This window comes from Purpureocillium takamizusanense, chromosome 8 (assembly GCF_022605165.1).
Source record: "Purpureocillium takamizusanense chromosome 8, complete sequence".
Lineage (NCBI taxonomy): Eukaryota > Fungi > Ascomycota > Sordariomycetes > Hypocreales > Ophiocordycipitaceae > Purpureocillium > Purpureocillium takamizusanense.
Window position 1 is genome coordinate 2,110,943 of NC_063075.1, and position 20,845 is coordinate 2,131,787.

At 55.9% G+C, this 20,845-nt stretch overlaps 8 protein-coding genes across 8 annotated transcripts; 4 read left to right on the top strand and 4 right to left on the bottom strand.

The window, feature by feature from the left end:
• Positions 1-120: 120 nt before the first annotated feature.
• rtf2 (Replication termination factor 2) lies at positions 121-1,133 on the top strand. Its single transcript, XM_047990297.1, has one exon. The coding sequence runs from the start codon at positions 243-245 to the stop codon at positions 1,056-1,058; it is 816 nt and encodes a 271-aa protein (XP_047846304.1). The 5' UTR covers positions 121-242; the 3' UTR covers positions 1,059-1,133.
• Positions 1,054-3,035, bottom strand: JDV02_008677 (uncharacterized protein). The gene is made up of 2 exons (XM_047990298.1): positions 2,962-3,035; positions 1,054-2,897 (listed from the first exon to the last, which is right to left on the bottom strand). The coding sequence occupies exons 1-2, from the start codon at positions 3,030-3,032 to the stop codon at positions 1,190-1,192; spliced, it is 1,779 nt and encodes a 592-aa protein (XP_047846305.1). The 5' UTR covers positions 3,033-3,035; the 3' UTR covers positions 1,054-1,189.
• A 3,544-nt stretch (positions 3,036-6,579) lies between these two features.
• Positions 6,580-9,555, top strand: JDV02_008678 (uncharacterized protein). The gene is made up of 4 exons (XM_047990299.1): positions 6,580-7,414; positions 7,482-8,069; positions 8,136-8,422; positions 8,494-9,555. The coding sequence occupies exons 1-4, from the start codon at positions 6,891-6,893 to the stop codon at positions 9,210-9,212; spliced, it is 2,118 nt and encodes a 705-aa protein (XP_047846306.1). The 5' UTR covers positions 6,580-6,890; the 3' UTR covers positions 9,213-9,555.
• Positions 9,360-11,227, bottom strand: JDV02_008679 (uncharacterized protein). Its single transcript, XM_047990300.1, has 3 exons — positions 10,674-11,227; positions 10,188-10,578; positions 9,360-10,106 (listed from the first exon to the last, which is right to left on the bottom strand). Exons 1-3 carry the CDS (start codon positions 10,830-10,832, stop codon positions 9,511-9,513), a joined length of 1,146 nt encoding a protein of 381 aa, XP_047846307.1. The 5' UTR covers positions 10,833-11,227; the 3' UTR covers positions 9,360-9,510.
• Positions 11,228-12,473: 1,246 nt separating this feature from the next.
• On the top strand, positions 12,474-14,268 carry JDV02_008680 (uncharacterized protein; the record flags this gene model as incomplete). The annotated part of the gene is made up of 4 exons (XM_047990301.1): positions 12,474-12,662; positions 12,873-13,126; positions 13,208-13,632; positions 13,720-14,268. The coding sequence occupies 4 exons, from the start codon at positions 12,474-12,476 to the stop codon at positions 14,046-14,048; spliced, it is 1,197 nt and encodes a 398-aa protein (XP_047846308.1). The 3' UTR covers positions 14,049-14,268.
• JDV02_008681 (uncharacterized protein) lies at positions 14,181-15,716 on the bottom strand (the record flags this gene model as incomplete). The annotated part of the gene is made up of 5 exons (XM_047990302.1): positions 15,199-15,716; positions 15,016-15,123; positions 14,900-14,949; positions 14,711-14,840; positions 14,181-14,614 (listed from the first exon to the last, which is right to left on the bottom strand). The coding sequence occupies exons 1-5, from the start codon at positions 15,551-15,553 to the stop codon at positions 14,181-14,183; spliced, it is 1,077 nt and encodes a 358-aa protein (XP_047846309.1). The 5' UTR covers positions 15,554-15,716.
• Positions 15,717-15,992: 276 nt separating this feature from the next.
• JDV02_008682 (uncharacterized protein) lies at positions 15,993-18,334 on the bottom strand. Its single transcript, XM_047990303.1, has 3 exons — positions 18,092-18,334; positions 17,437-17,897; positions 15,993-17,340 (listed from the first exon to the last, which is right to left on the bottom strand). Exons 1-3 carry the CDS (start codon positions 18,157-18,159, stop codon positions 15,998-16,000), a joined length of 1,872 nt encoding a protein of 623 aa, XP_047846310.1. The 5' UTR covers positions 18,160-18,334; the 3' UTR covers positions 15,993-15,997.
• A 684-nt stretch (positions 18,335-19,018) lies between these two features.
• JDV02_008683 (uncharacterized protein) lies at positions 19,019-20,744 on the top strand (the record flags this gene model as incomplete). Its single annotated transcript, XM_047990304.1, has 6 exons — positions 19,019-19,039; positions 19,101-19,171; positions 19,280-19,555; positions 19,617-20,088; positions 20,201-20,341; positions 20,403-20,744. 6 exons carry the CDS (start codon positions 19,019-19,021, stop codon positions 20,742-20,744), a joined length of 1,323 nt encoding a protein of 440 aa, XP_047846311.1.
• Between the last annotated feature and the right edge of the window lie 101 nt (positions 20,745-20,845).

Here is a 20,845-nt window from a genome sequence, read left to right on the forward strand (position 1 = left end):
CGATTGGCACTGTGAATCTGGTCCGTGCACCCGTCAGCCGGGCTTATCGATAAACACTTTACGACCCTTCGTCGGTGGCTCTGGGCGAACGAACTACGTACTTAATATAAACTCGCCGTCCATCAATAATCCATCACAAAGTCTTGGCGACTCCTGTCCAAGCAGTCTCGCTTCACTGGACGACTACCGATCAAAGACCCGGGCCTCCTCACCACTCGTTGCTCATCGGCATAACAGGCAACATGGGTAATGATGGGGGCTCCATCCCCACCAGACGCGAACTCGTCAAGAATGCGTCTCGCGCGCCGACCGTCTCCGAGCTGAAGGCGACAGCGCTCGAGTCTCTCTCGCATGCGTGGACACATTGCGCACTTAACGGAGATAGTCTTGATTTGGAATCAGTTGTGTCGGACTGGCGCGGCCGCCTTTACAACTATGAGGCGATCCTTAACGGCCTCATGCCCACCGATGAACCGGCAGAGGTCACTCCAGCATCTCTCGGCATCACCTCTTTACGGGATGTACAAAAGCTGAAGTTCTCGAAAAGCGGCGACAAATGGGCGTGCCCTATCTCGATGAAGGAGATGGGCCCGTCAACAAAAGCGGTCTATCTGGTTCCTTGTGGCCACGTTTTCGCGGCAGTTGCCATCAACGAGATCCAGGAGAACACTTGCCCGGAATGTTCAGAAGCCTTCGAGCGCGAAAACGTCATATCGATCCTGCCCGTAATGGAGAAAGAGAACAAGCGACTCGAGAAGAGGATAGAGGATTTGAGGGCGAAAGGTCTGACACACTCTTTAAAGAAGGACAAGTCGGAAAAGAAGAAGAAGAAGCGCAAGGGCGAAGAGATGAATGGAAATGGTGTTGCGAAAGACCAGCTTGGCACATCTGGCGAGGCGAAGGCGAGCAAGGAGCTTGATACCAGGATTAGCGGCATCAACAACCCAATGGCGGCATCGCTGACGGCCAAGGTTCTTGCTGAACAAGACGAGATGAACAAAAGACGCAAGGTAGCGGCGGGGGGTGCATCGAGAAAAGCCGAGGTTGCTCGTAGCTGAATATCTCCATCTGGCCTCAACCCGGCATGTACAGTACGATGTTACGAATTGATACCCTGACATTCACGGCCGTAGCATGCCTCGAGAGCTTCCGCCATCATGCTTGGTGTTCTTGTTATCACATGATGATATCACATAGCCAGGAATTCCCGATCAATGTGCCAATGCCCCTTGCCGTCCTCCAAGTCCCGAAACGTGCTCACCCAGACGCCGCCCGGCTGTCGAGGCTCGATCAGAATGTTTTTGATGCGTCGGCTCTCGACCATCCCATACGGTGGATGCACGTCGAGGCCTTTCGATGGCGGTAGGGTGGTTTGAACTCCGACGTCCTGTACCCTTTCGGGCATTCGTGGCATAGAAGCAGCCGGCGAAGTTGCCTCCATATCGTTACAATGCTCCTCCGTCAGCCCAGCCATCGGCGGGAACACCTTGGCCACAGTGGGGGGGTGAGATAGGGGAATCACCATGTTGCTAGCAGGTCGGCGGAGATGGACAGTCTCGTGTGTCGAAGGATGTGTGCTGGGGTCGAGGTCGAGACCACCGCCCACCAAGTCTGGTGTTGTGCTAGAACAGACTGCGTCACCCGGGGCCTCTTCCAGCTCAATCACCCTCCTCGCAACAACGATTGCCTCTTTTCCTGACCACATGTTCTCTCGACGATTTCGCAGCTCATCACGCATGAGCAAGCCAACGGCCGCTCGTCGAAGGTGCGGGTGCCGACACTTGATGGCTGTCCAGTACAGCGGTGCGATGAGCTCCGTCTCGAACGTGAAGAGTGGGAACTTTGAACGTGCGTCAAAACTGTTCAATACAGCCGACGCATCGGCGATGATGGACGCAAATGCGGGTGTGTGAGCATCGTATGCAGTCTCAAAGGGCTGCAGTGCCGTAGAGATCCAAACGACAGCCGTATTGAGGTAAATTTGGAGCAAGTCCTTGTCAATGGAAGGGGCTCGTTTTGGCGATGCTGCGAGGACCACAAAAGCAACTCGCCAGTCCGACAAACGAGTCAATAGACTCTGTTGCTCAGCTGCAAGGAGGTTCAGCTCCTCCACGTTCGGCGATGGCGAATAGGCGGCGGGTCGACCGCGTATAGTGAAACGCAGCCCGTGGTCCAAGATCTGACACAGGGAGTATCTGGCTTGTTCCAAGGATGTAAAGCCGGCTTGGACATCGTCTGTACCTCTGAGGTGGTCGGGGATGGGAGCTGGCCGACTGCCGAAAAGAAAGCCCGTCAGGCTGAGGCGCGTGTAGATGGGAACCAGGTCGTTCTTTATTAGCAAGAAGTCTGATGAGATAGACTTGGGGACGCTATGTAGGATGTTGCGTCCTTGACATACGTGTAGTTGGACCTCGTGGTCGCGGTCTAGCAGAAACTCGATGCAGATGAACAACACACAGACGAGAAGAGGTATATCGGGCGCGCGACCGCGTGCGTCCCATTTCCGGAGCGCATGTATAGCTTTGCTATACTCGCCATATGCGAAGTTTCTTTGCGCAGAAAGGCTCGAGGCTGGCTCGGTGGACGTGGCGCACTCCAGGAAGCCGCTCACGGCGAGGACCGCATGCCGCACGCTCGGTTCTCTGAGGCTCAATTGTAAGACCACACCATCCCAGAAGTCGCCCTCACTGATCCCCCGAAGTACATGGGCGGCGTGGCTGTGATAGAAGTCGAAGGCGCGGCGACTGCTGGAGGACTCGGGTCGGACGATGGGGATGGCATGCCGGATTGTGGATTGATGACGAGAGCCCTGCGTGACGTAGCCGTCGCATCTGCGACCCGTGGTGGTACACCTCTGACAGCTTGGCTTTGCTTCGTCGCACTTGACTTTGCGAATCCTGTAAGAAAAGGTGAGTTGCTATCCAGCCTGGGGTTGAAGACTCATGTTGCATTGAAACCGACTTGCACGTCACGCATCCGGTGCGAACCTTGCGCGACCCCTTGCGACCAGCAGATGCCTGGAGCCCACGCATGGCGACCCTTTTTTTCTTCTTTGTTTCTGTTCTTTTGGAACCGGCTTGCGCAGAGTCGAGCGTGACAGGAGCACGAGGCCGGGGGCATAGACGTGGGTTGTAGAGGTAGTTACGTATTTGGCAGCTGTGGCCAGGTGACCGACCAAATTTGCGAGGCAAGGAATGAATATACCATGGAGAGCGTAGGTGCACGAGACGAAGTTAGTACGGACTCGATATCATTGCGGCTGTGTCGTGGAGGTACGTACGTACTGGACGTATGGATGAAGATACGCGCGGAGATGGACGTCAGCACCAGCACGAATCCATACTACCTACCTAGTACTACCTACCTGTAACTAACTTAATACGTACAGGCCTGATACCACTGGCCAACTGCCGATGTCAGCATTCGTCATGTAACGGACACGCACGAGACTATCTGACTTATTAGTGTACATGCACTGGTCGGCGAGACGCGGCCTGCGCAGGAACATCTTCAATTGCATCTGTCACAATTCTGCGTCGTCACAAGCCTGTTGAAGGTTGCTGACGGCCGTATTTGCTGCCACCGACATAGGAAAAAAATATAAAAAAATAAACTCCATATTGCCATCAATGTCAATCTACCGCGCCGTCGGATTTGACATCATTTGTCCCAATTGCATTGCGTCCTGCACACCAGACCTCGACGTTCCTTACAGGCACGCAAACCACTCGATAGTGACAAGTCGGGGAGTCGCGCACTTCGTTCCCGAACCCACGACAAGACACCAACTTCTCACACATTGCGGTTCTGTGCGGACAGGGCGTGGGAGGAGTACGCCGTAGCGGTCGTGCCAGCCAGGAGACATCAACACTCCATATCCATGTCGTCCGCCCAAAGACATTCGAGCTGATCTTCGTAGCCAGCAGGCCAGATCAGCTTGGGACTCGGACCGTCAAAGTTCCATTGGAACACGTCGAGCTCCGGATCATAGGGTACCAGGTCTTGCGGCAACTTAGGTGACTCGGGTGGCTTCGGAGACTTGGGCGTCAAGTCCGGTGCATGTGGTGGCGATCCTGGGCATGGGACGTTGCCGTCTGGTGGTACCTCTGTGTTTGGTACATCTTCGGTCGATTTTAGTCTGCAAAACCATTCATGTTCCGGACTCAGAGACTGAGCCTGTCACGTTAATTGTTTATATTCATGACCAGCCCATGTGTGGCAGAGAGAGGCTTACCTTGCTGCCTGTCTTTGGGGACTTGTTGCCTGTGAGTATTCCATCGGGCTTCCGACTGCTACCTCTGGCCTTTGCTGCACGTGTTGGGACGCACTTGCATTGTGTCTTGCACTTCTCTAGTATAATCAATGCGTTCCAACGCGCAGGGCCCAGCAACCCCTCAGCGAAGCGTGGGTACGTCAAATTTGAGGCGATACATTTGTAAGCTGCCGTCAAGCATTTGGCCGGACTCGAAGCGGGACAGTAAAGGTAGCGAGGAAGATATTGACCTAAGGCGGCAATACCCTGAAAATACAGAGCAAAGAATAGGACGGACAGAAATCGCATCTTGACAAACGTGAGGTGGAATACCACAACATCGATGGTCAGTTGGGGCTAGGAGAAGACGTCGAGAAATACGTTCTACGAGTATTATATATACTGTACTGTATATATCCTACATCTCTCCTGGTGCTTGAGTCTGACAATATCTACCTTTGCGCGTATCTTATCGTAATCAACGTGCGCGGTCATGCGAGGCGTCATTGCTTGTCCATATTGACGTGTGTGTGCCCGTTATCCTCTAACATCGACCAGTCTCACGCAGACACCAGACCTGCCAGCATTGATAAAGGCTTTTTGTCATCACTCGCGACGACAGCACGACGCAGCCGAAGCCACGTGAGCCTGTAAAGCAGCCCGGATGCATTAGAGATGAAAATTTGTCAATGATCCGACGACGCAACTGTCCGGCCCGAAGGGCATTCATCGTTAGTCATGGATGAAAGGGGGGGCGGCTATGTCTGATATTGGACCTAATTTGGCAATTGGCGCCATCCTACTGCAAACCAAATGCAGCTGTTGATTGGACTGCCGAGAGGGCAACAACAACAACCTTGACGAGATGCCGCGGGTAGGCAGATGAAAAGTGGTTCAACGGCAACTTTGTAGACCCTGAAGCTAACGAGCGGTAGCTTCCACATGTATTTCAAGTACGTACCAAGCGGTGGACAGAAAAAGAGGCACCGCAATTACAACTTTGCGGGCGAAACGATCAAAGCGTGGCAAAAATCCTCCACGAAAATAACGATAAGCGCAATAAAAAATCGCCTTCTTTTAACACGATATTAATCAAGTCCCTTAAAGAAGATTATAGCTTCTTTTTTTTTTATCCTCTATAGCTATTCTGTCTATGGTAGAGGGGGCGAGGAATTTCGCGGTGCCTCTTTTTCTGTCCACCGCTTGGTACGTATTACCTTCGCGGGTGGTTACTACAGGACACAGATCGGTTCGCATGGGTGATGTGGCCTTGGCTGACCATCAGCCGTCTCATGTCTTGAAACACCCGCACCTGGCAAAGGGCCCAATCACGGAGCGCATCGCAGCAGAGCAGGGCGAGACTTGAGAAACTAGGCATCAATTCGCATTGACGCCATTTTGTGGCAATGCCGATCGGGACACCCGGCCGACCGACCTTTTTTTTCTTCATCAATACTTCCAGGGCTGTACGTAGTAGCTGATGGTGAGTGAGCTTATTACCACCAGGGATATGAGACAAGGATGAGCGGATATCAGGCCCCCAATCCAAGAATACAACGTTGACAACCAGACGGCAATTTACGCCAGGCACGTACTGTACGAAAGTAGTAGTTGCGTACTAACTTAGTCACGGCCTCATGATTGACCGCGAAACTCGGTTGGACAAGAAAAACGGCACCTCTTGTCGCCGAGCACCGTTGACGACTAATTGCCGCGTCTGGTGGAAGGAGCCGGGCGTGGAAGAGTCGAGGCCAACTGCACGTCAGATCAGCACGTGGAAGCCCATGGCAGGAACGAACCGACATACGTTTCAAGTTGGTTACTATGTAACTTAGTTACTTCCCGGTCGGCTTATATATATTCTGGTCTGGTGCCTGAAAGATGTCCCATCCCCCGCGTCCAGTGTGGTCCGGTCTGGTCAATCCTTCTTCAAGAGTCCAGTGACTCCAGTCCTCCTCCTCCCCCGTCACCTTCTCCACCATCGGCGGCCCCGTTTCACCCTTGGTTTCTCATGCCAATTTCGGCATCGTAAGGCTGACTGGACAGGAGCAGCGTGGCCGGGACCCACGACGCAGCTCATGCAACAACGGCCATCACCAGCGAATCAGCGCCCGTCGAGGGAGCGAGGAACACCCCCAATTGGAAGACGGGCTTGACGGGGGACGTGCGAGGGGCTGTCGGTTGGGGGGTGTGTGTGTGTGTGGTCGCCTGCGGTGCCTTGGAGAGCACTGCCCCTGGATTGCTGCAGCCTTGGGGGCTTGGATCGGTGGCTTCAATCATGGGCATGGGGCATGGATGAAGCCTGAAGGATCCAAATGGGAAAATCAGCCAAAGAGGCCGCTCGTCAGCCGCCATTCATTGCTCGTATTCGCCCGTGGTTTCGTCGTCTCTTTACGTCGCGTTGGTCGTGCGTGTTGTCGCGTTGTCGCTCCTTCAACAACTGCTCGCCCGACGCCGCTCATCAACTGCCACCAAAAGCATCCATCCACTCGCTCGAAACTCTTGTCAATCTCTAGGAACAATTCTCTTTTTTTTGTGACCAGCAGCAGTTGACCTGCTTGCCCCCGCCCAGCCCCAGTCCGTCATCATCAGCATCATCATCGTCATCATAAAAAACAACAAAGATTCTCGCATCTCAATGGCCGAGCAGACGCCCAATCCCGGGATCCGCGCATCGGATCCATCTCGCATTCCTCTTCACCTCCGGCGACAGAACCTGCAGCTGTGCGACAAGAACGCGCCGTGGGGCACGGATTCCGATGCGCTTCAGAACCGAAAGCGCTTCCCGGAAAGCCTTCACTTCAACCCGGCAACCTTCCGCCTCCGCTCGCGCACAGAATCCACGCGCAGCAGCATCTCCTCGGCCCATGTCCCGGACTCGGCCACCACGTGTTCCGTCTCTACGCTCGCCAGCCCGTTGAGCTCAAGTTACGCCAGCGACCTGCAAGAGCGATTCGCCAGTCATTGCATCGACTCTTCAAGGCCGTCCAGTAGGATCCGCCACCGCCATCAGCCCTCGAGCGCGACTACTTGCTCTACGTATATCAATGATGACAACGAGGCGCCGATCCTCGTCGGCTACCCTGACGTTGGTGAGAAACTGAAAGGCCTGCGGGACGTTGGCGGCGAGCTGGACTCCGCCATTCAGACGCCGTCTGTGCAGTGCGTCAACCTCTATCAGCGGGCTCCATAACATGATGTCGATGTGCTGACCACGAATTGTTCGCAGTCACCTGGAGGATCCGTTCGTGAAGGAGGAGGGGGACGTCGCTGTTGAAGATGCGCCGGAGTGGTCGCAGACTCTAGACCAATGCGCGTCTCCGGGTCCGTCAGACGTCGCATCGGTCGTCTCGGACGACTTCTCCGCCGAAGACGTTGACGCGATGCTGGACTTCGCGCTTCAGTCGGTTTACGGCATCGAGCTGCGGGAGGCTTCTGCGCCGACGGCAGTCATCCGCCAGCTTGCCTCCAACTTCCTCACAGATCTAGGGCAGCACATCTGGCAAAACGCATCTGACACTCGGGCAGCCCACACCATGTCTACCGCCAGCTCGTCGACCACGCCCTCGCAAGGGACGGCTGGAGAACCTTCTCAGGGCAAACGGAAGAAGACCGCCGGCAATGAAGACGGTGGAGAGGAGTACAGCGACGGGGAGGGCTCCGGGTTCGGCCCGTCCAAGCGCCTTCGACCGAGTCCCAGAGAGGAGGAAAACCTCCGCCTCAGCTGCCCCTTTAGGAAGCGAAACCCCCATCGCTTCAATGTCCGGGACCACCATAGCTGTGCCATGACATACTTTCCAAAGTTTGCAGAGCTCAGGTAAGCAGTGACTTTCGCACAGTTGTAAACCCCCCACATCATGACATGGACTTACCCCCGGGACAGGCAACATATCGTGAAGCAGCATAAGCGCGATGACCCGTCAGCATTCGTCTGCGATCGCTGCACGCGAGACTTCCCGAGCAGGAAAGAGCTACGCGATCACCAGCGACAGCCCAAGGAGCACATGTGTGACATATCCGACCACGACCCCGAGTCAGGCATCGACGGGCCCACTGCAATCAAGCTCGTGAGCCGAAAACGTGCCAGCGGTACTTCGCCGGAAGTTCAGTGGAGAGAGATCTGGAACATACTCTTCCCAGATGACGATGATGGGATGATTCGGCCATACCGTCAGTTATGCGCCCTGGACACATGAGACTTGACGGCACGGGTGTGCAGCTGCTAACTAACAGGCTTACAGACTTCACTCCTGTCATTGAACACTTTGAACTCTCCGCGCAGTACCTGACTTCTTTCGAATTCCTTCAAACATCACTGCGCAATAAGATTTCCAACCCGGCGACGCTAGAGACGCTGGCTACAAAGTTTCACCAATGCTTCATTGAAGCTGTGGAAGGCTGCGCAACCGCCGCTCGCAGCATGCCTTACACGAACCGCAGCAACAAGAGAAACGAGCCAAATCGCCAAAGCACAATCTCGAGAAAACCGAGGGCGATCTCGTCCCGCCCAGACTCAGGTGTTATTATGGACGATGGCTCTGATGAAAGCTGCAGCATCATGGGGTCGTCTGGCCTCGGCCACAGGGATAGCGTCAGGACTGTCCGGAGTCTCGCGCCACGACGAGGTAGCACTCTCGCTCCGAAGGGCTTGAGAGAGGTTCTGCCGGCTCCAACCCCTCCGGTTGCTTCAACTACTACCTCGTATCCCACGTTGCCGCTGCAAGCTGCGGCGGCGAATGGAATAGACCCCGCTGCGGCCGTGCAGGCATGGAATAATGGGGTCACATTCGACCAAGAAGATCCCACGTTCTCCATGCCAGAGCAATGGATGTTGCCTCCAGCGACTGTTTCCGGCCCCATGAGCACACAAGCGGATTTTACGACCATGGACGATTCATTCTTGTACCAAACGGACTTTGCGGCAATGGGACACGGGTTTACAGGATTTAATGGACGGTGAGAGGTACGCCGACGGGACAAGGGTATTTTACGACGCAGGCAACGGTTGAACGACAATTCCTTCTCTTCCTTGTGCACTCATGGCGACCATTTCACGGCTCCTTCCAGCTCCGCAACGAGAGTAATTGTATGATTGATGATTTACGTTGCGTAACATAAGGCAGGAGATTCTGCTCCTTGGAGTGCTGTCAGTGCGCTCCCATAATTGATATATTTGTATTTAGTGGCGCCTCGTGCCCAAGAAAAATTGTCATGATTTTGACCGGGGAATCAGGCCTACGTTCATTTATTCGGAGTCATCAGGTATGGGCCGAATCTGGCCGAGGATCTTGAATGCCCAGTCGCACGTTGTTGTCCGGTATGCTCCTCTCCTCAACAAGTCGATCCAAGCTTTCGCTGACCGGCAAGTATGCTGTGCTTTCGACCGCAGTCTTTTTCTTGACCTTCATTTGCGGCAGATCGCTTAGTTCCGCATCGTTCTCATGAGCACCACTGGCGTCGAGACCCTCCTCACACCCTCTGTTCTTCGACGATTTTGCCTTGGACGAGCCCGGAGATTTGCGAGATGCATACGACGAGACTTTACTCTCAATGCTGTCTGCCGCCGAACGAAGCCAGGTAAGGACGATATGCAGTGTCGGAATGGAACCGCATACGATCATGAGGAAGAGCTCGCCCGTGACCCAAACGAAGATGTCATACGTCGCCCATGTCTGATCTTCGCGGTTGGCCAGCTCCACGAGATACTGGGTCTTGATACCAGAGCAGATGGACGTCAAGATGTTGAGGCCGAACACAATCGTGAGCTGAACCTTTGCGGTAGTACTGTTATTGAGTTGCCAGAATATGGTGGCGGGGACAATGGCGAGCGATGCGTCGGCGAATGTGTTGAACGCTGCATCACCGATCAGTAGCCATCAAACGCAAGAGCGCATGCTATACCAAGAACTCTATCAAAAACAAAAATGCGACATACATCCTGTAAAGGTTCCGAAGCCTCCCATGACCTTGGGGTCGATGCAGTTTCCGACGACTCTTTTGTCCCAGAGCGCCGCGGCAGGCGAGCATTGTGCGAACGTCAAGGTTGAACAGGCGACGGCAATGAGTGCCGCGAGGATAATGGGCACGGTCCAGAGGAACAGGCGATGCCAGCGCAGATCGCTGAGCCGAATGATGCCCAAGAGAAGGGCCGCCACGGAGATCTTGCCGGCGGCGACTCCGACGATGCCGAACGGCTGGCTGAGCCAGTTGAGGAGCAAGACTGTGGCGACATTGTCGGGGCCCGTCGTCTTGACATCCTCTATGTGCATGAGTCCTCCACGTTGGGCGTATAGTGTTAGGGTGATGCTCCAGCCGAGGAAGCACCCCTGGAATAGACAATCTCAACTGTCAGAGCACTGATACCGGTGCCTACACGCAGCAGCGGGACGGTGTTGAAGTTTTGGGGCAGCACCGCACATACCATGGCTATGATCATGAATATGTCATCCCATCCGAACCTTCTGTTCCTTATTCTTGCAAAAATTCGAAGAATTGCGGTGGCGAGAGCAAGCGGCGTCAAAGTCCAAATGACTCTCAGGACCGTTGGTCCTCGATCGGGGGCAGGGTCCGCGCCGTCCATGACATTTATCCGTATGCCAGATCCAAGAAGTGAAAATGACCGAAGAGCGCGAGAGATATCTCAGAGAACGGCCTGGCTACTTCTGGAAGATGATATCTACGGCAGTCACATGGTGAGTGACTGTGCAGGTCGGAACCTGGACTTGACGACAACATAAATTGATGGATGCGCCGTCTCTCAGGGGCCCCGCGTTGTTCGCATCGCCAACATGATGAGGACGAAGGGGGTATAGGAGGGAAGGCATAAGGGGAGGGGAGGATATGCACGAGCAGAAACGACGAGTAGGAATCGATGATCAGTTTTAGGGGTCGAAGATCAGTGTTAGGGGCCTGACCGGTCATTGCCGCGCGGCGGACGAACGGCACTTGACCGTTCAGGATTGCCGGGTCAATGACGGTATGGATGTGTGATGGATGCGCTGCGCCCAGGCCCATGCGAAGCTGCAAAAGAAAACAGTGACAAAAACGAATACCGAGAGACTGGTAGGGTGTTGTGGCTTTGACATGGCACTGGGGCCACCCGGGTTGCCTCGGTAGGCTGGATATAGGTAGTGATTGGAGAAGCGGCGTCGGGACGAAGCAAGGGGGTGGGGGGAGGCAAGTGTGTTAACACACGGGAGGCGGCGCCGTTGACGGAGCGGCGTTTTGAGCCATATCTTCACTGAAGTACGGGGACGCTCGGCCTGGAATAGATCATTCAAAAATCCTATTATGGCGTGTGGAGAGCAGCATCGAGAGGTCGCAACATGAAGGCATCATGGAAGACGTCTGGTATTGCGTACCGCAACTTCGGAGCCGGAGGATCAAGGTCGACTCTCTTTGCAACAGCCTCACGTCACTGCCTTGGCCCCCAGGTGCCGACCCAAGGTCGTGGGCTGCAGGGTTGTCCTGCGCCGGGTCTGCCATTATGCCTCCCCGCTGCATATCCTTGTTGACGACGACGGGACCGCGCCAGCGGTGCGCCACGCCGTCTCTAACAGACAACCTCTCACAAGCATCAATGTGTTCCCTGCCCTTACCCTGAATACTACCTCATTGCCCACCAGCCTTCAAAAGGAGGGGGCCATCCCTAGCGCATGCCCCTAGGAAGTTGTTCCGCGCCGTCCCGGTAGGTTTGAGTGGATGTCGGCCGTCACCAACCTAGAGTCATTGGCCGCCACGGGGGGGGGGATCGAGGTGGCCATCCTGGCGACCACCAGGATAGCTGTCTTTGGTCCCTTTGGCGTCGCGTCTGCGGGCCTGTCATTGGCATCCGCGTCCTACCAAACTACTAACTGTTTTAGACCAAGGTGCTGATGGCTGGCGGAATTCACCCCTGGCGTCTCTTGCTTCCTGAACGGACACGGGAGGAACCCGAGCTGCAGAAATGAAACTAACAAGGACGGCGAATGAGCCCTCTTGGCGAAAGGAAAGGAGGGGATGCCAACACGGCATGTCCAGGATTTCGGTCAACACCTGCAGACAAGGAGTGACTCGCATCAAATCATCACTCTCCAAGCCCCTCCATTCCAGCCAGGGATCAAAGGCAATTAACAAAAAGCAAGCTCTGTGCTCCGACAACTTCTCAAAAGCAAATGCCGCGGGAGATACAAGCTAAACGCCGATCGCAGCAACGACTCAAGAAACGACGCAGCGATTGATCATGGATGACCCGGTTCCAAGAGTGGATTTGGACTCGCTCGTTCGGCAGCTGCGCTCTGTCCTCGACGACCCGGACGCTGTACTAGCAGGAGCAGACGAAGCACAGCGGCTCGAGGTCAAGCAACTGTCTCGCGCTGTTTCCGTAGCGTTGGAACAGCCGTTTGAGACAGTCCAGCGACTGGCATATTCGGTGCGTCTGAACCCCATTGGACCCCATGTCTCATGTCTCGCGGCATTATATTCCTGTATGCTGCAGAAGCGCGCCCAAGAGTTGGGGCAGGATAGGCTAGAAAGGAGAGCTGTTTTTCCGGGTGACAGCACAGAGGGAGCCGACGAGCAGCCGCTTGATGCATCCCATCTGTTCGACGGGATATGCGTCCGTATGCTAACGTTATTGCAGCCGCTGCCCCTAATCACCACAAGAATTGCTCATGAGCACAAGATCTTTGCCACGCTTGCCGCCTCGGGGAAACAACCCATAAGTCTCAGTGCACTTCAAGATGCCACGGCCCTTGAGATTGGCGTGCTCGAGTCAATTCTGGACTACCTGTGCACCCAGGACATGGTCCGCGAGGCCGACGTGCGCAAATACGCTGCGACAAAGTTGACGAACCTCATGCTGGTGCCGCTGTTCCAAGATGCTGTTACTCACTTGTCAGTTACTTCTATGTGTCCGCCTCTTTGCATGTCGTTGGCTGGCCTACCTAGTGTGCCAAACAAGCTGACAGTGTGCAGCCATGACAACTGCCTTCCGGGATTTGCCGCCCTCAATACAGTGCTGAGCCATCCAGACCAGGCTCTCAATGCATTCAAGACAGGCCAACACTCGGATGTGGACTTTTACACGTGGATGGAGTCGCATCCGGTCCAGCAGGGCGCTTTTCACCGCTTCATGGAAGCACAGTTTGCGAGCCTCCCGACGTGGCTCGACGCGGTCGATTTCGCCGCTGAGATGGGGCAGGGGCTCAGCGATGAAGATGTCGCGTTTGTCGATGTCGGCGGCGGCAACGGACAGCAGTGTGCGCTCTTAAGAAAGAAGGTGCCGGGCCTCGTGGGTCGCATCGTCCTTCAAGACCGTCCGCCGGTGTTGGAAAGGGCTTTGTCTGTGGAGGGCATGGAGAAGATGAGCTATGACTATCTGACTGAGCAGCCAGTCAAAGGTAGGATTGGCTCGTCTTTTCGAGCTCCGCATAGAGACATGAATCACTGAACAGGATACTAACTAACGTGGCAAATCAATGGTTTAGGCGCCCGCGTGTATTACTTCAGGCAAATCATGCACAACAACGACGATGAGACATGCATCCGCATCCTACAGGCACAGCTCCCGGCCATGGGCCCCGACAGCGTAATAGTCATCGATGACAAGTCGCTGCCGGACGAGAAGCCGCCGCAGGGTGCGCCAGGCATTGAGTACACAGCTGGCCTGAGCATCGCCATGAAGGTCATGTTTGACGCGCAGGAGCGGCGCGCGTCGCATTGGGGGGAGCTGCTAGATAAGGCAGGTCTGGTGATTCAGGACACGCGCAAGTTCACTCGCTTCGACGACTCGGCTATCATAGCCGTGAAAAAGTGAAACCTAGAACCGCACTCAGTACACATTGGGCGGAGCCGGGCTGCGCGTTGTATGTGGGCATTGATGCTAACCATGAAAACTGTCTATTTGCCACATGTTTATGTAGATATGACTATTCATAACTACATCCGCCTACGCCCCGTGAACACGCCGCAACTCCGCACAGACGTCGTTGATGTACATCTTGGCCTTGTTAATCGTCGCCATGTGCATAAACGGGTGCGGTACGCCCGTGTACCGCCTGACCGTCACCCGCACGCCCGCCTCCACCAGCTTGCGCGCGTAGGCCTCGCCCTCGTCACGCAGCGGATCGCGCTCGGCCGTCAGGACCATGGTGTCGCACACGCCGCGCAGGTCGCCCTTGATGGGGCTGCTGTGCCACTCCGGACGCGCGGCGAGCTCGGCGCGCTGGGCGTCCGTCTTGGGCTGGCAGTGGTCCATGAAGTACTTCATGCGTGCCCAGTTCAGGCACGGGGCGAACTCGTTTTCCGTAAAGGATGGGTACGGCGAGTCGGAAGCCTTTTGCAGGCCGAGGTGGGAGTCGGTGGCGGGGACAGCGAGAACAGCTTTTTGTTGGTTGGTTGGCGTGTAAGTGAGTGTTCCCGTACAAGGTGAAGCACACGGTGGTGTGTGTTTGGTGACAGACGGGAAGAAAAACTCACCTAGTTTGATCTCAAGGCCGGTGTCCCGGGCAAGCTGCTGTGCCACAGCGCTGATGTGGCCGCCAGCGGAGATGCCTCCTATGGAGATGGAATCGGGCCGGCCGTTGATCTCTTGACCGTGACTGGCAACCTGTATTGCGCTGTGTCAGCCTCTTCAAAAATTCAGTACGGTGACGATGCGTGTATTACCCATCGAATGGCGGCCCAGCAGTCGTCGTGCCCTCTGAGAAACGTGTTTTCTTTTGCGAAAAGGTTAGCTCGACGGGTCGGGCGAGTGGGATCAATATCGGTGCATCAAATCTCACCGGGACACAGGCGATAGTCGACGTCAAGCACGAGAATTCCCACACGATCACGGATCATCATGCAGAGCTCTGCATCGCCCTGCAAGCTTCCAAAGGTATATCCGCCCCCTGCCAGCTATGTTAGCAATTCACCGGCCTGGATGTGGTGGCCACTAATACCAGCACGACGCGACGATAACTCACCGTGGAAGTTGATGTATACGGGGTAGGGTCCCGCGCCAAACGGCGAGGTCCTCGCATCGGGGGTATACACGCGGGCGCCAAACTCGTGCCCGTCATCCGACTTGATCTTGATGTCCTTGACGAACGGCTCGAACCGAAAGTCCTTGTACCAGGGCGACGCATACCTCCCGGGGTACGTTCGGATGTCCTCAATCGTCACGTTGTGCGTGACGGGCTTGATGCCTAGGTGCTCGTTGTAGTAGGCGATGAAGTCCTCGTCCAACCGGTCGATAAAGTCCGGGTGGATGGCCGAGGGCAGCTTCGGGCCAGCAGCTGGCACCGTTGGTAGGGCGGTGCCGTTGGTCGCGGCAGCCATCTTTGGATGTTTGTTGTGTATAGTTTGTGTGTTCTTCACGTGTGTGTGTGTGTGAGAGAGAGAGAGACGGAGTGACTTGTCGTCCAAATCGGATGGACCCTTGATGGTTTGACGAGGAATGCTATCTTTATCACTGCAGCCACATCGTGTGGGGCAGGGTATGGTCTTCTTCAAGCAGCACGGGCTTGGAACGGCAACTAAATAACAGACTCCGATCAAGGCTCGCAGCGAATGCCGTTGGACATTTGCGCCGTCATCGGTAAAGCCGACGGAACGCCCCTCGGCCCCCGCGTACAACTCCATGTCCCCACGTAGGGACTGAAGAGGGGTCTGTCTACATCTACATAATTAGTAGCTCCAGTTAATCGCTGACGTCCAACTCCGTTCCTCATCACTAGCTCATCGGCACGCACAGTTTTGAGAGGTGGGCAACGGACTCGGTTTCTATGGACACTCTGAGTCAACCGTAGACTCCCCCGGGGGCATTTCATTGAGAAAGTCGATCGGCCACCCGCTCGCAAACTGCATCCACACCGACTGCAGCCTCTTGGGCTCTGCAGACGTATCGCTCGCCAGAAACCGCAGCGAGTCGTACAAGCTCGGCACAACGTTCAGCGAAATGTACCCGTCTCCGGGCCGCGGCCGGTAGCCGCCCGACGAAGGGCTCTCCTCATCCGCCGCCGTCGCCCCTGGTCCGGACGAGCCCGTCAGTTCGTCGCCGCCAAGCAGTATGGTGTCGTCCACTTCGCCCAGGTATGCCGCGCGGTACATGGCCCGCATGGCCCTGAACGTGTTCATCCACTGCCGCGCGGCGCGCCAATGCACGCCCCAGAGGTTCATGATGTCTAGAACGAGGTTGAAGAAGGCCTCCGCCTTCTCGATGGTGGCTGCATCCGCGTATAGCGGGTCGTTGGAGTACTGCAGCCAGAGCAGCGTGTTGGCTACAGAAAAGAGCGACGCGGCGACCCAGACGGACTGAAGATCTGACCTTGCCCTGGCGCTGCTGCCATAGAGATACGACGCCATGGTCGCCGTGGCCAAGGCATTGCTGACGCACGTGGCTATCAGCTCGGGCTCGCGGTGCAATAGAGACCAGCCTGCCGCGTCAACGGCATCGACGAGGATAGACGATCCGTCGAGCTGGGGCAGATAGGCCTGGTGTGCCACGCAAAAGGCGCTGCGCGTGAGGAAGTGGATGGCGACAAAGGCCTTGCCCTGGCCGAGCGCAGCATGATTTGCGTAATTTTGCTCTGACCAGGTCAAACTCGGGGGCAGCGCGTCCACCCAGATCTTCATGGCGTCATGGCTCTGGTGGAAAGTGCTTAGGGGATCCGTCGGCTGCGCCTTGTCTACAAAGCGGTGGTTGCACACGTTCATGTCGACGATATCACCGTACAGACATACCGTCTTGATCAAGTACGGCAGAATGCCAATTTCGGAGGGAAAGCCAGCGAAGGACCCGATTGTCGCGACGGTGATGCCCCTCGTCGGCTCCTGATACGCCAACGAGGCATCGGTGCCGGGCAGAGCGCAGGCAATGTTGATGGCTGCCAGGGTGGGCGGTTTGGTTAGGAAAAAGGCCAGTAGCTTGTCCATGAACAGGCATGCCCAAAAGGTCCGGCGGCGAATCTCCTGCTCCTTGAGGGTGTGACTTTGATGGTACTCCTTGTTGAGACGCATGATCTGCGCCATGCGGATGGCCGTGCCAGCGTACATCCAATGGCTTGAGCCCTCATTGTTGATAAACTCGGAAAGGGCCAATACGAGATTGCCCTGGATGTTGGCAACTGCAGGCAAAAAGTGTCAATACATGCTCGGACGCGGCGATGCCGGAGCCATGCAGGGAGGCTACATGTAGGCGGTGGGGGCAAGGGGAACCGTACCAGACGGGTCATCCGATGATGCCCTCGCCAGAGCGCGCGCAAGCGGCGTGTAGGTCTTGCACACATCCAGACCCGAGGCCAAGCCGAAGAAGTCATGTGTCTCGTCGGCAGTCAGATACCGAGAGGAGAGACACAGCATCGCCGCAGACAGGAACGGCGAGTCCACTACATCTCCATCCAGATCCGGCCGGTACAAGAAGGAACAGAAATTATCGGCAAAGTGGTACTCGAAGAAGATCTCGAAGCAGCGACGCAGCACTCGCTTCTCCGGTAGTCTCAGCCCCAGCACCGCCGGCTCTGCAGCGAGCAGGTAGTTGGCCGCAGCTCTATCTGAAGAGCCATCAGGCGACGACAGGAGGAGCGGCTCAATGCCCGGGCTGGGCCAGTGGCAGGCAATGCCCCGGTTTGTGCAGTGTCGACACCGGGGACGGACACCATCGCACTTGGTCTTGCGTCTCCGGCTGGGAGTTGAGAAAGTGTTAACATGCGTCACTCAAGGGTTGCTGCTGCTGGTGGTGGTTGTGTCTCCCACACGGGGGGCCACATCGTGACCCAACCAAGCAAAGCTCAACTGCCTGCAAGCTGACAGGCAGCAGAGGCACCAGACACACAGACAGCGGACTGGAGGGGAATGAATGGAAGGGCGCCGACGAACCAAGTGTTACACGCCTGGGGCGTCCGCCGCCTGGTCGCCTTGGCGGAGTTCCTCCCGTCCATTGCCATGTGGACGACGAGGGCTCCTTCACCACCTAGGGGTTCGGTGCTAGTAGTAACTAACGTACCACATGTACCGGGGCTCTCGCTGCGCAGCAAGGGGTCCACGCATTAGAGTGTCTCAGGCACAGCAGCAGCAGTGCAGCACCGCCGGTTGACATGTCGGGAAGGGTATCGGGAAGGATGTCGCGGTTTGTGCGAGGGAGGACGAGCAACGCGGGCGATCTCGCTTCAAGAACCGAGGCAGGAGTCTCCACTTGCATCCGGACCGCCGGTCGGGACACCCGGTCTATACGCCGGCTTACCCGACGGCTTTGGGAGGAAGAAGAGCCTGGCCATTTACCCGCACAGGCAAACAAACAACACAGGGACGGGTCCGCCCAATAAACTTGGCCGTCAGTGATTGATAAAGTTGATAGCCGAGCCCCCCATATCGGGCGCGGGCAATATGCGGCGCAGCAAAGATTGGTTGGATCTTGGTCGATCCCATGTCCCGGGGTAAATCTGGGGTAGATTTTGAGTTGGCAGCTTCGGGCTAGTAACTTAGTACGTAGATAGATATTGACCTGGTGACGCAGGTAGGCTCGGCGGGGTTGGCGAGGTCAGTACCAGATGCGGCCTGAAGTGTGTCTACGACGTACTGACATCTGATGTTATCTCGGTGATTGATCCCTCGGAGTTGACATCAAGAGACTTCCCCAACCCCGACCACCTCTCTCCATGTGAGGGGGACCCGGGAGAGTATATTAGCAAGGAAGCCGATCAAGGTCCGAAATGTTGGTGTCCCTCCTTACAGCCACCCAAACCCACCATTACCCTTCTCACCATGGAAGCTACAAAGACCCATTCTCGCGGTGATGCCGCAACCATGAACGGTGGCGAGATTGATGTGAAGGCCGAGAAGCAAGACATTCATCTGCAACATTCCCCTGTCGCAGTTGAACCCCCAGGTCGTGAAGCGACTGAAGCGCAAGTCAGACCTGATACTCCTGCCACTCTTGACAGTCGCGTATCTTCTGAAGTGAGAACCCACCGCGGCGCAACATTGCATTTGAATGGTGCACAAATCGCCGCCGCCGACCTTTCCCATGATACTTACACGCTTTGGGTGCTGCTCTCTTGATCGAAGCAATGTTTCCAACGCGCACACGGCAGGCCTTGAGGAGGACCTCGGTCTCATGGGCAACCAGTTCAACCAGGTTCTCACGTATTATCAAATCCCCTTCATTGTGTTTGGCCCTGGCATCACGCTCCTCACCAAGTGGCTAGGAGCCCGGTGGACCATTCCCGGCATGCTCCTCGCTTTCGGGTCCGCGTCGTTAGCTAGTGGCTTCGCACGGGATTTCAGGGACATTGTCATCTGCCGCGTCTTTGTTGGGGCATTCGAGTCGGGCTTTCTTTCCTCGTAAGTCACGCCCACCACGGGGTTCCGCTCCTGACCCGACTTGAGCTGATTATGGAGACAGCGTCATCTACTATCTGTCTATATGGTACACGAGGGCGGAGCTAGCCACCCGTATTGGCATCTTCTACGCCGCCTTGGTTGCGTCGTCTGCGTTTGGCGGCCTCTTTGCATACGCTATATTTCACATCCATGGCGGCTCACGACCCAACTGGTCCTATCTATTTTCCCTCGAGGGCGGGCTTACGATTCTATGGGCGCTCGTTCTACTTGCGCTGCTCCCTTCCTCTTCAGCCTCGGCGTGGTTTCTGACAGACGAGGAGAGGGCCACGGCCTGTGCGCGTCTTGAGCAGGACTCCGTGACTTCGCTCGAAGGCGGGTTCAGTTGGCGAGAAGCGTTTGGGGAATTTAGGACGGTGCACGGTTACATCCGTATCGTGCTTTCTTTTACGGCCGGGGTCACCTTGACGTCTAATGCCAACTTCCTCGCCATGATTGTGAAACGACTAGGCTACAGCGTCATCAAGACCAACCTCGTGAGTGCTCTGATATCCGCCCCAAGGAGATTTCGTTACGTAGGGCTAAGTCTGCCAGTAAACCGTTGCCCCTGCTCTTACCGGCGCCATCTTCTTGGTATGCTGGTGCAAGTCGTCAGACTACTTCCGCGAGCGAGGCTTCCACGGGACCGCATCCACGATCATCAGCTTGATCGGCTACCTCCTTCTCATCACGATCAACACTTCCAACACATCGGTTCTGTACTTTGCTATGTTTCTATGTACCGCAGGCGTATGCAGCTCCTATATTTCCGAGGCATTTGATGTTTTCAATATTGACGTACGCTACCTAGGCGTACCCATCGCAAATCATTGGTGCGGCTTGGATGGTCATCAACATCCCAAACCTCAACGCACGCGCCATGATGAGTGGGCTGGCCACGTCCGCAGGCAACAGCGGGGGCCTATTGTCTAGCAATATTTATCGCACTGAGGAGGCGCCTCGCTACATTACAAGCTTGAGGACCAACTTGTCGATGTGCTCCTTCGTCATCGCGGCCACACTAGCGTATTCGATGTGGATGAGATGGGAAAACAGGCGCCGCGACCGGGAGCAAGGCTTGACGGGTTCTGCCGAATACACGACGGGGGGAATCACTAGCACAAGAGATCCACGGTTCCGGTTCCAGGCCTAGATGGTGTCTGGCCTTCAGCGACGAAGTTGCAGCCTATGTATGGTTGCGCCGGGGAGGTGCTATCTGTCAAGCGTGTTCTTCAGGTTCTTTGGTCTCACGCT